The sequence below is a fragment of the Pundamilia nyererei genome, unplaced genomic scaffold, assembly GCF_000239375.1.
Source record: "Pundamilia nyererei isolate P.nyererei 1_Seehausen unplaced genomic scaffold, PunNye1.0 scaffold00170, whole genome shotgun sequence".
Lineage (NCBI taxonomy): Eukaryota > Metazoa > Chordata > Actinopteri > Cichliformes > Cichlidae > Pundamilia > Pundamilia nyererei.
In genome coordinates, this window is record NW_005187571.1 from 418,651 (window position 1) to 431,376 (window position 12,726).

The 12,726-nt window shown below is 41.0% G+C and overlaps 2 protein-coding genes across 3 annotated transcripts; both read right to left on the reverse strand.

Moving 5' to 3' along the window:
• Positions 1-900: 900 nt before the first annotated feature.
• Positions 901-5,253, reverse strand: armc10 (armadillo repeat containing 10). Its single transcript, XM_005745944.2, has 6 exons — positions 4,536-5,253; positions 4,170-4,315; positions 3,946-4,080; positions 2,043-2,219; positions 1,842-1,913; positions 901-1,657 (listed from the first exon to the last, which is right to left on the reverse strand). The coding sequence occupies exons 1-6, from the start codon at positions 4,777-4,779 to the stop codon at positions 1,406-1,408; spliced, it is 1,026 nt and encodes a 341-aa protein (XP_005746001.1). The 5' UTR covers positions 4,780-5,253; the 3' UTR covers positions 901-1,405.
• Positions 5,254-6,142: 889 nt separating this feature from the next.
• LOC102212463 (uncharacterized) lies at positions 6,143-10,690 on the reverse strand. 2 transcript variants are annotated; one of them, XR_001290532.1, is made up of 4 exons: positions 10,494-10,690; positions 10,366-10,421; positions 8,346-10,297; positions 6,143-6,540 (listed from the first exon to the last, which is right to left on the reverse strand). XR_001290532.1 is itself a non-coding variant. In XM_005745945.2 (3 exons), exons 1-3 carry the CDS (start codon positions 10,508-10,510, stop codon positions 8,403-8,405), a joined length of 1,968 nt encoding a protein of 655 aa, XP_005746002.2. In that variant the 5' UTR covers positions 10,511-10,690; the 3' UTR covers positions 8,222-8,402. The 2 variants fall into 2 exon arrangements, 1 of the variants encoding a protein (XP_005746002.2); XM_005745945.2 differs by lacking the exon at positions 6,143-6,540 and having other exon boundaries at positions 8,222-10,297.
• Positions 10,691-12,726: the final 2,036 nt, after the last annotated feature.

Genomic DNA, 12,726 nt, shown 5'->3' on the forward strand with positions numbered 1-12,726 from the left:
ACTCCACATGTCTGGTAAACCCTATTCGCCTGAGATATATTTAGTTTTGGGTTCAATAAAATCAGTGTCTAAACATAAAATAAAGTGCAGCATTTCAACACACCTGGACTGACCCATGCAGTAAAAATCTCGCATTTATCGTCGTCTTCTGGGATCACAGTTACATTTTTCATGCACGCTCAACCTCTCAGGTGAATCAGTCTTCTTAGTGCATAGCTTAACATAACAAGGCTTGTATTTAACATTCAATACCATGATTTTTTTTGTAAATGAGAAAGCTTTCAGATGATCATTGTGACACTGCTTTGTCAGTCTGACAGCTATTTGTGATACTTGCGGCGTCTGTGGAACAATCGAAGCAGTCCAAACATCCTTTTCCTCTTCTAACTTCCTCCAGCTCCTCCCTCAGGGGGATTTGCAGGTATTTGGAGTCCAGTTCGCAGAGTGAGAGAGACATTCAGTGACACCAACACAGCCTGGATCAAACCCTTTCAGGCAGCTGTGGTCAGCACATCATTAAAGATAAAAGTTTTCCTGAAATGGTGTAATTCTTAGATGTTTCACATAACTCAGCTAGCACTTCTTAATACTGGCGGGTCAGTGTCTCATCTTGATACACTGAACCCCTCTAAGTTAAATTCACTTTGGCCCGTCTAAGAATCACAACACCCTGCTTCTTAAACTAAAAACACAGCTAAAAGTCTCTCTGAACCACGGTGGGAGGGGGTGGGGGTGCAGTGCACAGGTTCATGCTGTAGGTCATACTAAAACGTTCTCTAGAAAACTTTTGGCAGTGGAGTTGGATTAAGAATTTTCACCTGGAAAGTAGCTTCAGAGATTATTTTTGTTTGCTTTTTTTATTCTTAGGGGAAAGTTCTCAGAAGAAAAAAAAGGGCACTGTGGATATTTTAGAAGGAAAACAGTCTCTGGCAGCAGGAAAAACAGGAAGAGGTGGCCTGTTTGCACTCCACTGAATAAAAGGGTTCCTCCTGCTTCCTGCTCCCTTATTGCCCATCAGTTAATTGTGGTGTTAGACGCTAGAATGAGGGAAGAGTGGCCAGTGAAGTAGAACAAATTATGTAGCTGTGTTTGAAAATACAGATTCAAGGAACGCTGCAGATATGGAAGGAGTGCAAGCAGTGCATCCACACGTACACATGAATTATACTTCTGCGTCCGATCTACGTCATAACTGGAGCCCCGTTTTAATCCTTTTTACATGTCGACGCTGCTACGCAAGTTGGGGGACAGATTTCCCAGAGATCTCCAAATCAAGCTTTAGGCTACACATAGCCTACTCTTCTACAAGATTAATGGCAACTTACATACAAGTTAAGAGGGGAAATGCGATGGTGATGTGATGGTTGGTGGTTTTGGAAGCATAATGGGATGCAGGGAAGGAGGTCTACGTCAAGATACGGGCGACCTGGGCCTGGATCTCTCCATCCGGGTGCGAAAGCAGCTGAACCAATCTGCCGTGTAGCTGGGAGGATTCGTCTAGCATGACCCGGAAGAGGCAATCTTGTTTGCGCCTCAGTTCATCAGCCACTTGGGCTGATGGCCTCCAGGCCTTCAGGTTCCCTGCAAAGGTCAGCAGACGGAGAAGCACTGCAGGAGCTGTTCGTTCATCAAATAGCAGCACCACGGAAGCTGGCGCCTGGGGTAAGAAAGCAAAGAAAAATTTCTAATAAGTCTGCTAACTGCAATTCTGTTTCTTCTGATGGCCTCTTAAGACTAAGCTGCACAGTCCCTGCACAGTCCCTGTGTATGACAAAAACATGCAAACCTTTTCATGAAGACGGTCAGATAAAGGCTGGATTTTAATTTCCTTTTGGTCTCACCTGAGCTTGAACGATGTCATCCATCATATCTGGGTTCGATGACAAATTCACGAGGACTTTCAGAGTCTGAACCTGAAACAACCAGAGCAGCTTTTACATATGGCACACATTCATGTTAAGATTTAAAGATTATTTCATCCTTATAGCTTTTAACAATCTGCTTATGGGAAGTGAAAGACTTCACGCCCTAAACTTGCAAACCTGTAAGGCTTCATTGCTCACGACCAGCAAGGACAGTAAAAGAGTAACGGATTCCTTCAGCAAGTGTTGATGTTTGTCTGTTACTGAAAGGTTTGTGAGCAGCCGCAGAGCACCGAGCTGAAGGTCCGAGTTCACTGGTGACATCTCAATGAGTTCCAGCACTTGTGGAACATAAACCTGACAGACAGGATGACGTTTTCAGTAAAATGCATCTTCAAAAAACTCACAGCTATATAAACAAATGTAAACAAGAGAGCTGTCTGCCAACAGCTACTGAGAATAATGACTAAATGAAGCAAAATGAAAACAATACCTTGTAGATGTTAAACAGAGTGTAGTAATAATGCCTTTCTACTCTACATGAACATTCGAAGCACTTTAAACAACATGTCTCATTCACAGACACTCTTTTCTACATCAAAAGCCTCTTATTCACTTGTACCTACTCTGCTCGGCTATTTTCCATTACAATTGAGTACTGCTTATGTACAGCATCACGGCCAAAAGTTGTGACACGTTTTGTATGCGACACAAACAACACAACAATGAAAGAGATTTTTAAAACTCTTGTTGCCAAGCTATAAAAATCGTGGTTTCGATATTTTTGAAGGAGTCACTCTCATGACTCGTTGAATGATGCCAATGACTGGCCAATCGGTGGCATTCAGTCTTTTGACGCCACATTTTCAGACTGACTGAGCTGACTTGGAACTTCAGCTGAGCAGATGCTAACAAAGTACCTGGTACCATGTGCTATCACCTAATGAAAAACCTTAAAAACTGCACTGAGTTTAACCAAGCCAAGCTGCGGAGGTACTAGTGGAAGAGAGCTATAAGTGTTGATGATTGAGCAACTCAGGGATCAGCATCTTGCCCAAGGATGCTGTGGTATGCAGACTGGAGCAGCCCCACACAAGTCTGTTAGGGCAGCAGTTGTGTGGGGCTTCTGTGTTCACAATCAGAGCTGTGTGCTTAAGGTAGCTCTCTCTCAAAAAGTAAAAAATCCCCTACTCTTTGAAATCGATCCAAGAGTAGGAGAAAAAAAAATGTCTGGAGCCTTTAAAGCTACCTGAAACCTAAATCTTTGGCTCACAACGATTACCTGCTACATACTCTGACCACATTATTTGAAATTCTGACTACCAGTATGTTTAATTCTAGCATCCACCATTGTAACAATATGTTATTTAAGAGACCAAGTGACTTTGAATGCGAAATGGATGTTAATACCAGAGGGAATGTCTGAGTATGTCAGAAACTGTTGATTTACTGGGATTTTCCGCAGACAAATCATTTCTAGGGCTTATAAAGAATAGTCCAAAGAAGATAAAATATCCACTCAGCAGCACTTCTTTGGGCAAATATGCCTTGCTGATGTCAAAGGAGAATGGTCAGATAAGAAACCAGTACCTCAAATAACCACTTGTTACAATCGAAGGTAAGCAGAAGAGATACTGAATGGGCAATTTGCACTGGCTCAAGAGTGGATAAAAGAAGACTGTAAAATTGTTACCTAGTTTGATGATCACAATGTACCTATAACATCCCACCTTTAATGACTTGCTTATCTTTTTAAATCATTTTTTTTATAAACAAACTATAGACAAACCATCTCAGCCTCATCTCTCTAACTTTGTAACTGCTCAACCTGAGCTGTCCCTGTGATGCATTTAATTCTGTCCATCCTGGTCACTTCCAACCAGTGTGACTGCCTGTTCTCATTACTCACCTCACTTGTGTGCTGTCCTTTGCGTTTGATGTTTGACCCCGGTATTTAAACACATCCACATTCACTACCTCTGCTCCCTGCATCTTCATCCTTTCACCGGTCTCTCTCTTTCATTCACATGCATGCATGGAAAAAAACACATCTTAAGAGGAAATGAATATACAACAAACATACCTTTATTTGTTCCTGGTTCTGGATGTTCATACAGAGGTTATTTAAAGCATTCAGAGTCTGCACCCTAACTTCAGGCGCAGGATCAGAAAGGAACCCAGCTATGATATGAATCCCGTCAAATTCCCGTATTAGATTCTGAGGGATTAACAGAGAAGAAAAGAACATTAAAGTCAACCAATAACTGCTCCAATCTATACATTTCGGATACAGTAAATTTACTGTACCTGATTCACAGTGAAGGCAGCACTGTTTCCTAATGTAAGAAGAATCCGACACCTGTCGGAGGGATTATTGCTGGTCTGCAAACAGGACAGGAGCATTTTCAAGTGCTGTGGCTCCAGGTTGTCAGGGGACTGGTGGATGATGTCCCCTATAAAGCATAACATAAAGATGAGATTATGGATCAGTTGTAACCCTTTTCTTTTTCATTTGATTCAAAAGCTTATTTTTAATTATTATCCAAGTCCGTAGATGATGAAATATTCACAAGTTAACAGCGAACAAAAATATTTGAAGATTTTTCTGGAATATTCAGATTTAAATAGCAGCTGGGATTACAGTCCAGTCTTTAAGGGCTCTGGGGTCCTTACCTGATGCCGTATCTGCTGGTCGGGGACAGATAACATCCAGTCCGGACACTCTGGCCAGCAGACTCCCCGGTTGTATCTTCACTTCACTTTGCTGACTGCCTTTAACCCCAGGATTCTCACCTGTGGCATTTTTCTTGTTCCTCTTGAAACTAATAAGTTTGTATATGCCATAAGAGGCTCCAGCTCCGGCAACTAATCCTAACAAAGCCTTCATGTTGCCGAACCTGGGAGTTATATCGCCCATGCTGCTAGCTGCTATGTCTTTAGCTAAGCTCTGCTAGCTGGCTAGCGTTAAGCTACACGTTATGGATAAATCATTTACCTTACTTGCGAACAAGTCGAGTTTTTTAGTTAGCTAAAACTAATGACACTCCATCGAAACCACAACGAAGGCAACGCAAATCCGTTTCAACAGATTCATTATTCTAAAAAGTGGAGAAGTTTGCCGACAAGCCACAGTTGTCAACAATTATCCGAGTCGATATTGAGGCCAGCTTGGGGTGGCCAAACAAATCTTTCGCTGCGTGACTGATATGGCTTTGTATCTCATTAAAGAGTGTGGTATAATTTGTCTGAACATAGCGTTTTTATGAAGCTTTTAAAATAACCAGAAAGAAACTGAAAAACCGCGAGCAAACAGATCGCATCCGATTCTGCATATTACCGTTAAAAACTTCTGCTGCTCACTAGTTGTCCAACATTTAACCGGACTTAAGGTTTACTTGATCCGTTACCTGGCAACGGTGGATCGTCAAACGAGATTATACACTTAAAAGTCGTAAAGTGAAAGACATAAAAAAAAAAATAAATAAAAAAAAAAGAGGAGCACCAGTGTAGCTTTTCCTCAGATAAGATTTCCAAAGGGGGGGAAAAATCAGAATTATACAAAAAAATAAATAAATAACATTACCTTAAAATGTATAACGTTTGTGCAAAGAGCACATCACATCTAAGATTCAATGTTGATTTTGTAAGAAGCTCTCTACTTGTATCAGTTTTGCTTTTTACTTGCTGGTCTATTAGTCATTTTAATCTGAAATATCTCATTTGAGTTTCGGAAATTAGAATTACCCACCAACGAATTTATCAAAGTCATTGTCGCATATGCATATAATCCATCTTTATAAAGTGAAATAATTCTACTAGCTTATCGTCCTTCATATTTATGACTTTAGAATTTCAGAGACTGGGGCTTTTCAAGATTTTCCTTTGTGTCAGATGGCAAACATATGCTGGTGAAGAAAACTGATGCATTTTGATCATTTTACTTTCAAAAGGAAGCCATCCTTTCACTGCCAATGATAAACGTTGGGCATATCACCCCACCAACCCCCCGCTGAATGTAAAAGATGAGATCCCAATTTATTTTACTTTTACGGGCTTTAATGACAGCTTCATGTATGTCATGTTGAATCAGTACAGTTGATCATTTCCAGTCTGTGCACTGGCACGTAGACCCCCGGCTTTTCTTGAAACGAACACACGGTGGCTCACTTTCTCTTAATTTTAGCCCTTACTCCTAACCCCTGAAGACATGTTAGGCCACCAGAAGAGGTCCAGAGAAGATCACGTTCATATCCCCCTGCCCCCCCTTTCACCCACACTTCAACATGTTTCAAGCACATGCAAACAATGACTCATGCTTTGCTTGTTTGCATTCCCCACCAATGTTCTTTTCAAGTGGCTTTAATTAGGTTGACTTGATGCTTAAGTTACCATTAAAGTGACTTTCAAAAGCAAGACTTCAGCTACAGCCTTAATGGGATCTGTTTTAGAAGCAGGTTCAACAAACTCCAACTTGATTAATGCTGAGCTGCTGCTTGTAGTTCTAGAAAGTTCAATCAGCTGAATATGTTCAGCTCAAGTTAAGCCTGTGCATAAGCAGTGAAAAATAGCCATCAGCAGAGCTCTAGTACCAGGATTCACCATGGCAACAGGCAAAGAGCAGAGCCTCCATGTATTCACTGGACTGAGTGAATGCATCTTAATGTAGAGGGAGACTTCTCTTTAAAAAACAACAACAAAAAACACAACAACAAAAAAGAAAAACAGTCAGCACCATCCATTCATAAAGCATGAATCCTACCACATTTTAGTTTTCGTTATTTACTTGCAGCCGGATGTGAAACAAATCTGAACTTAAGAAAAAAAAAAAAAAAAACCCCACACACAAACAAAAACTGTAGTTCTCCTGTAAATCGGATTACCTTGATTGTTTTCGAAAACAATCTCAATTTACACATTTCAGAAATTAATTTTTTGTTTAAACATGATGTCTGACTGAACCTATTGCAGTATAAATTACAAACAGAATATAATCAGACCTACAGCCTGGATTTAAAAACTCATTTTAAATATTTAATCCTGTTTTAGAACCATAAAGTCAATTCAGACTGATCTTCACACCAATATTTATGTCATGTCCAACATGATGTCAACTCTAAAACAAATGCAGATGACCTATTAGACAGTTACAGCTGCTTTTCTGTCCACAAAGTTAAATGGATATAGACTGTAGAATTTATTCTGGACTGCTAATATATCCAGCAAACTGTTTTTATCCTTACACTGAAGATGTATAATAAAGACTACCATCAAATGTGGCAATCAAGACAAGTCAAAATTGCAACACTTTCAGGTTCTTACATAAATAGTCGATGTAGGTAGAAGAACAGGAAATTGATTTGCAGCTGAAGACCAATCCTATTACAATAAATCTATAAGTTTTTAGGTGTTAAAGAATGGCCATTAAGATTACGAATACTTCTATTTACATAGACCACTTGTCAGTAATGTTACCCGCAAATAAAATCCAGACATTGGAAGGGGAAAAAAACAAAAAAAACAAAACTAAAAAGAGCTTCTGTGGACCTAAAAGCTTGATTTCATTATCAGAGTCACCTGCACTACTTTAATGCTTTTTAGATGCAACGTCTTATATTCTGAAGCTGTAGCAGCTCGCATGATCCTGGAGAAACTTTGCAATATCCAGGAGAAAGTCTGCAACAGTAGTTTTAGTATTATAGGTCAATATGCTTATGAAATCAAACCTTCAGGTAAATAAAAAGCTCCCTCATCTGTGGAGCCAGCTCTCAGTTTGTATTCAAGAGACAGACACGCTGTCTACTGTTAAGATTCGGATTAAGACTTTCCTTTTTCATAAAGCATATAGTTAGGGCCTGATCGGGTGACTCTGAATCCTCCCTTAGTTGCACTGCAACAGGCCTAGGCTGCTGGGGGCTTCCCATGATGCACTTCTTCACTCGCTGTGTTTATAGACCATTTTGCATTTAATTATTATTTATCCATCTCTGACAGTCTCCCACAGCGTGTCTTTTGTCCCGTCTTCCCTCTCTCACACCCAGTTGGAGCAGATGGCCACCCCTCCCTGAAACCGGTTCTGCTGGAGGTTTCTTCCTATTTAAAGGGAGTTTTTCCTTCCCACTGTCTCCAAACCCTCGCTCAAAATGTGGTCGTCTGATTGTTTGGGTTTTCTCTGTATTATTGCAGGGTCTTAATGTTACAGTGTAAATCACTTCAAGGCAACTGTTGTTGTGGTGCTATATAAATAAAATTAATGTTTAAAAAAAAAAAATCAGAAACACTGGAGAAACTGCCTACTGAATGCATTACACTTCCATACAAGACTGATACAGATGTTTTAAAGTTGAATAAGGTCAGTCCAGTTTCAGTGCTCAGTTTTAGTATTTACTTAGTAATGCGATGCTTTGTTTTCTATTTAAAGGACAGATTTCCAGGACAGCAGATGTGTTCACAGACAAAAACACTACAACATCTTTGTTTTCATACCTTCAAAAATGTGTTCATCATTCTTCCCGGTCTTGCACATTGAGTTATCGTGTCCTTTCATTCATGCCATCTTCTGACCAGTCTCCACTGATTGTTATTACTCTTCCCTTGCACCGTACGAGATGTGAAACAGACCTTTGACAGATATGCTACGGCCCGTGTGAAGCGGTTTTTGGATTTAACGTATGGCGATGATGGAGATGTATTACGGGACTCTTGAGGAAGAAGGCTTTTTGTGTTCCTCTTAATCACACACTTAGGCATCAAACCTGTAGGCTTAGGCTGCTGTTCAGAAGGCCAGTTGGCCAAGTGTCTGGGCCGTCGACTCACACTGACTCGAGGCATGTGCCTGTTTGATTGCATGAAAGGCCGTAAACGTTCAGACCTCACAGTTTGCCTTTGTGGTTTAGAGAATGAGCCCAGTGTGTTTCTTACTCCATAAGATGTAAGCCCACTCTGGGGTGGATTTCTCAATCTATTGTAATGTGGTTTCTGAAAGGCAGAAAAGAGTTCTTGATTGTAGAGGTTTGAATTCTCATGTTTTGCACCGGCATTTAGGACGAAGGGAACAGCACTGACTTTCTGGTATCCGGGAACAAAACTCAAGGGTTTGGCGGTAAACATCCAGCGAGCTCTGTCCATCTGTTTTTGCTTATAATGAGGAATTTGCGGGTATTGTGGGCTGCTTTGATAACCCATGTGACCTCTTCTCCATTGGGGTAACGGGTCATTAAAGCTTAAAGAGACAGAACCACTTGGAGGCCAGTGAATGTTGGAAGCATATTTTACAGTCCTTAACTCTTTGCTGTCAGTGGGTTTACCCGGCTGGACTGAAGCACCTATTCTTGTCTTGTATTTGGGCCAATAATGCTGCATGGAAAGGGGATGCTTTTTGCCATAGGAATATGCAGATGGTAGGTTTTTTGCAGGTGGGACATCAGTTTGACTTACTCTGTGGAAGTCTTTAGTGAGTTCAAAGCCACCAGGTGGTCTCCAGTACCCCATTAAAGGAGCTCTACTGTAAGAGGCATGTACTGGTTTTAGCATATCCTTCCAATAAGGTGTTAAATTTGAGGTCTCACTTGAATACTGGCTGAAATCTTGAGATGGGCTGTTTGCAGGGTTCACAGGGGGTGCAGTCACATGTTCACTATAGGAAGAACCGTGCCTGTGAAAGGAGCTGGAGGGAAATTGTGTTTTTTCTGGTGGTTTGTGTCGTTCTGACTCCACACTCACAGATAAGTCATTGTTTCCCCAGGGAAAACCGTGCGCCAAATTTCTTGAAGCAAGACCTGTGGCTGCTAAATGATCGTGTGGGTAGAAAGTGGTGCCCGGCCTAAATTTTTGGTTGTCATAAACACTGGAAGAAATGAGACTTGCAGAGGAGTCGAAAGGATCAGGGAAAGAGAGGCGTTTATTTGGCGTTTGGTAGTTGGCACCTTCTTCAATCCGATCGTTATTTATCCTGCTGTCACCAGAGGCAGTACCTCCTTTGTCAGGAGTTGGTCCATAGTCCATGGATGTTCCGAGAGTTTTCATTTTTTCCCGTGCAGTTTCAAAATGTCTACTCAAGTCACTTCCTGGTACTAAGAAGGAACGCTTCATGTTTTCTATAAACTCCTTTAAATGACTCATTGTGGGGAAAGCGACACCCTTCACAGGCTCCTGCGTGTGTCCCCTCACTAACAAGTCAAAGGGATGGTGATAACCAGACTGCTCATTTTGCCCTATGAGAGGAGCAGAAGAGGCCCCGTGAAATTTATCAGGCTGGCTTTGCTTCATCTCAGCGTTAGCATCCTGTCCTTTATCATCAATAAATGCTTCTGGCTGACGGGAAACAAAGCTTTGCCGTCCAACATTCTCATTGTTTGTATTCAAAGATTGTCCAGAATGAAATGTGCTAGAGGTTTGGGGGCTCTCATAGAGATAGTAGCCATGTGCAGTACTGTAACCTATCAGGAAATAAACATCGCATTAAACTCGTGGTCAATTATACAAATGAAAGTACTGGAATTCATACCTTCTTGAGGAGGAAAGCACAAGCAGCTCCACAACAGAGTGCAAAGCCAGGAGAGCCTGGAAATAAAAATAAAAATTGAAATACTAAAAATATAAAAGAACCGAGAATAAAATTACATTTTTATTTACCTGAATGAAAGAGCCATGAGAGTGAGTTAAACTACAGACTCTACCTGCAGCAAAATAATGATTAAAGCTTCTGACCAGCAAAATAATCACTCATGCTCTGAGTGAAGCCACAGCGGCAGGAAAGGTACCAGAGGGGACACAAAACCTTCTCACATTCTGCTTCCACTGATTGCAATCGAAGTTATTGAAAGCAGCTGCTGAGTTAGTTCTTGCAGGTCCTCAGACTGGTGGTGCACAGTGAATTAGTTCTGGTTGCATTTTTACTGCGAAACAGTAACTCAGCTTCAGAGAACTTAAAGACTTTATCTCACTGTTAATAAGTAATAAGTAGGTAAAGTCATCAGGGTGTTCTGTTTCACTCGGCCAGTCTTTGTCAGTCCAGATTTGGCTGAAATTATAATCATAATAAACTGTTTTATAAATTGTGAATTATATAAATTATTATTTTTTTGTTACTTGATTCCCATCCTTTGTTAGTTAAGCCTGGCTCCTGACAGCCTGCCTCCCTGTTTGCTGAATTAATGATGAGCTGTTTCTTGTTGGGTGACAGGAAGTGGAAAAGGTTCATTGCACAGAGCAAGAGAGATACCCTGGAGCTGACTCTGCAGATGGACTTGACAAAAAAAGCCTTTTGAGAGGAAATGCCGGCAGGTTGCACTTACCAAACTGTTGAGCTGGGTCAAATTACACAAGAGGATGAAAGCTGGTAGGTCAACATTTTAGGGTTTTTTTTCTGAAGAAATTATACTGAGGTCTGCTGGCTGTTTTTTTTTCTCGCTCCCTCATGTAAAAAGCCAGAGAAAACACTCACTGAGGTTAAGAAATTTGCCAGACTAAAAGTCATGCTCCCATGCTGTATCCTCCCACTGCTGTGACTCATTTTGTCCCTGTGCACCTTTTTACTTATATTCTTAACTCAGTTGTCATACTTTTGTGCAGAAATGTATATTTTCCTAAGTTAAAAATGAATGAACACTCAAGCTCTCACTGAGAAACTGGAGACTCCTGTAAAGGCTAGATGCCTCAGCCTTAAGTGTATCACTGCTCCATGGTGTAAAGATAGGACTTGAAAGGGACAGAAGACTACTTCAAAACTGAATGAAAAGTTTTTATCTTTTGTGTGTGTGTATGAATTTTCCTCTGATGTTACAAGTGGGATTTACTGAAATGGACAACAAGCATCAACAGAGTGAAAAAGGATGTGATGCACTCTCTGTGCTCCCAAGCAGCTTCTTACTGCAGGTAGATTCTCTTACAGCGAGCAGCATGCTTGTCTCAGTTTTCTTTGTATTTAGCCTGGAGTTTGTACACAGAAAGATGATGGCAAGTCTGGTTTGTTTTTCAGGCTGCAACAGCCCCTTGTTCTCTGAGCAGTCAGCGATGAGCTCAGATTTCAGTTACATAACTCTTTAAATAGATTCCACTGTAAACATACAGTCCACTCTCTTTGAGGGTATTTGATTAAAGTCACTTGCAGATCATTTTCCTTTAATCTAAATACATACCAGAGTGTGCGTGTGTATATACACTTACAGGCCACTTCATTAGGTACACCTGTTCAACTATATTTTAATGCACATGGCAGCAACTCAGTGCATTTATACATGTAGACGTGGTGAGGGCTGAAATTCAAACCGAGCGTCAGAATGAGGAAGAAAAGTGATTTAAATGACTTTGACTGTGGTGTGTTTATGGTGCCACACAGGATAGTCTGAGCATTTCAGGAACTGAAAAAACAACCACTCATTACAACCAAGCAGAAAAACATCTCTGAATGCACAACACATGGATCCTTACAGCAGACGATCAGGTGCCTCTCCTGTAAGTTGGCAACAGGGACCCGAGGCTGCAATTTGCACAGCCATTGGCTGCTCTGAGTCTCAATTTCGTCTGCAGCACTGACTGCTCGGGCTGCTGCTGCTGCTTGGTACACTCTCTGTACTAACACAGCACAGTTTAAACACCACAGCCTACCTGGGTATTGTTGCTCACTGTCCCTTTATGACCACAGTGTACCTATCTTCTAATGGCTGCTTCCAACAGGACAACACACAAAGTTCACATTATCATGTTCATGAAACCAGTTTGAGACGAGTCCACTATGCAGCGTCTTTTGGGATGTAACGGAATGAGACATTTCCAATATTAAGAACATCTTGAAGGCAAAAAGGGGTATAAGCAAGGTGTACCTAATAAACTGACCTGTGAATTCATGTATGCATATATATATATA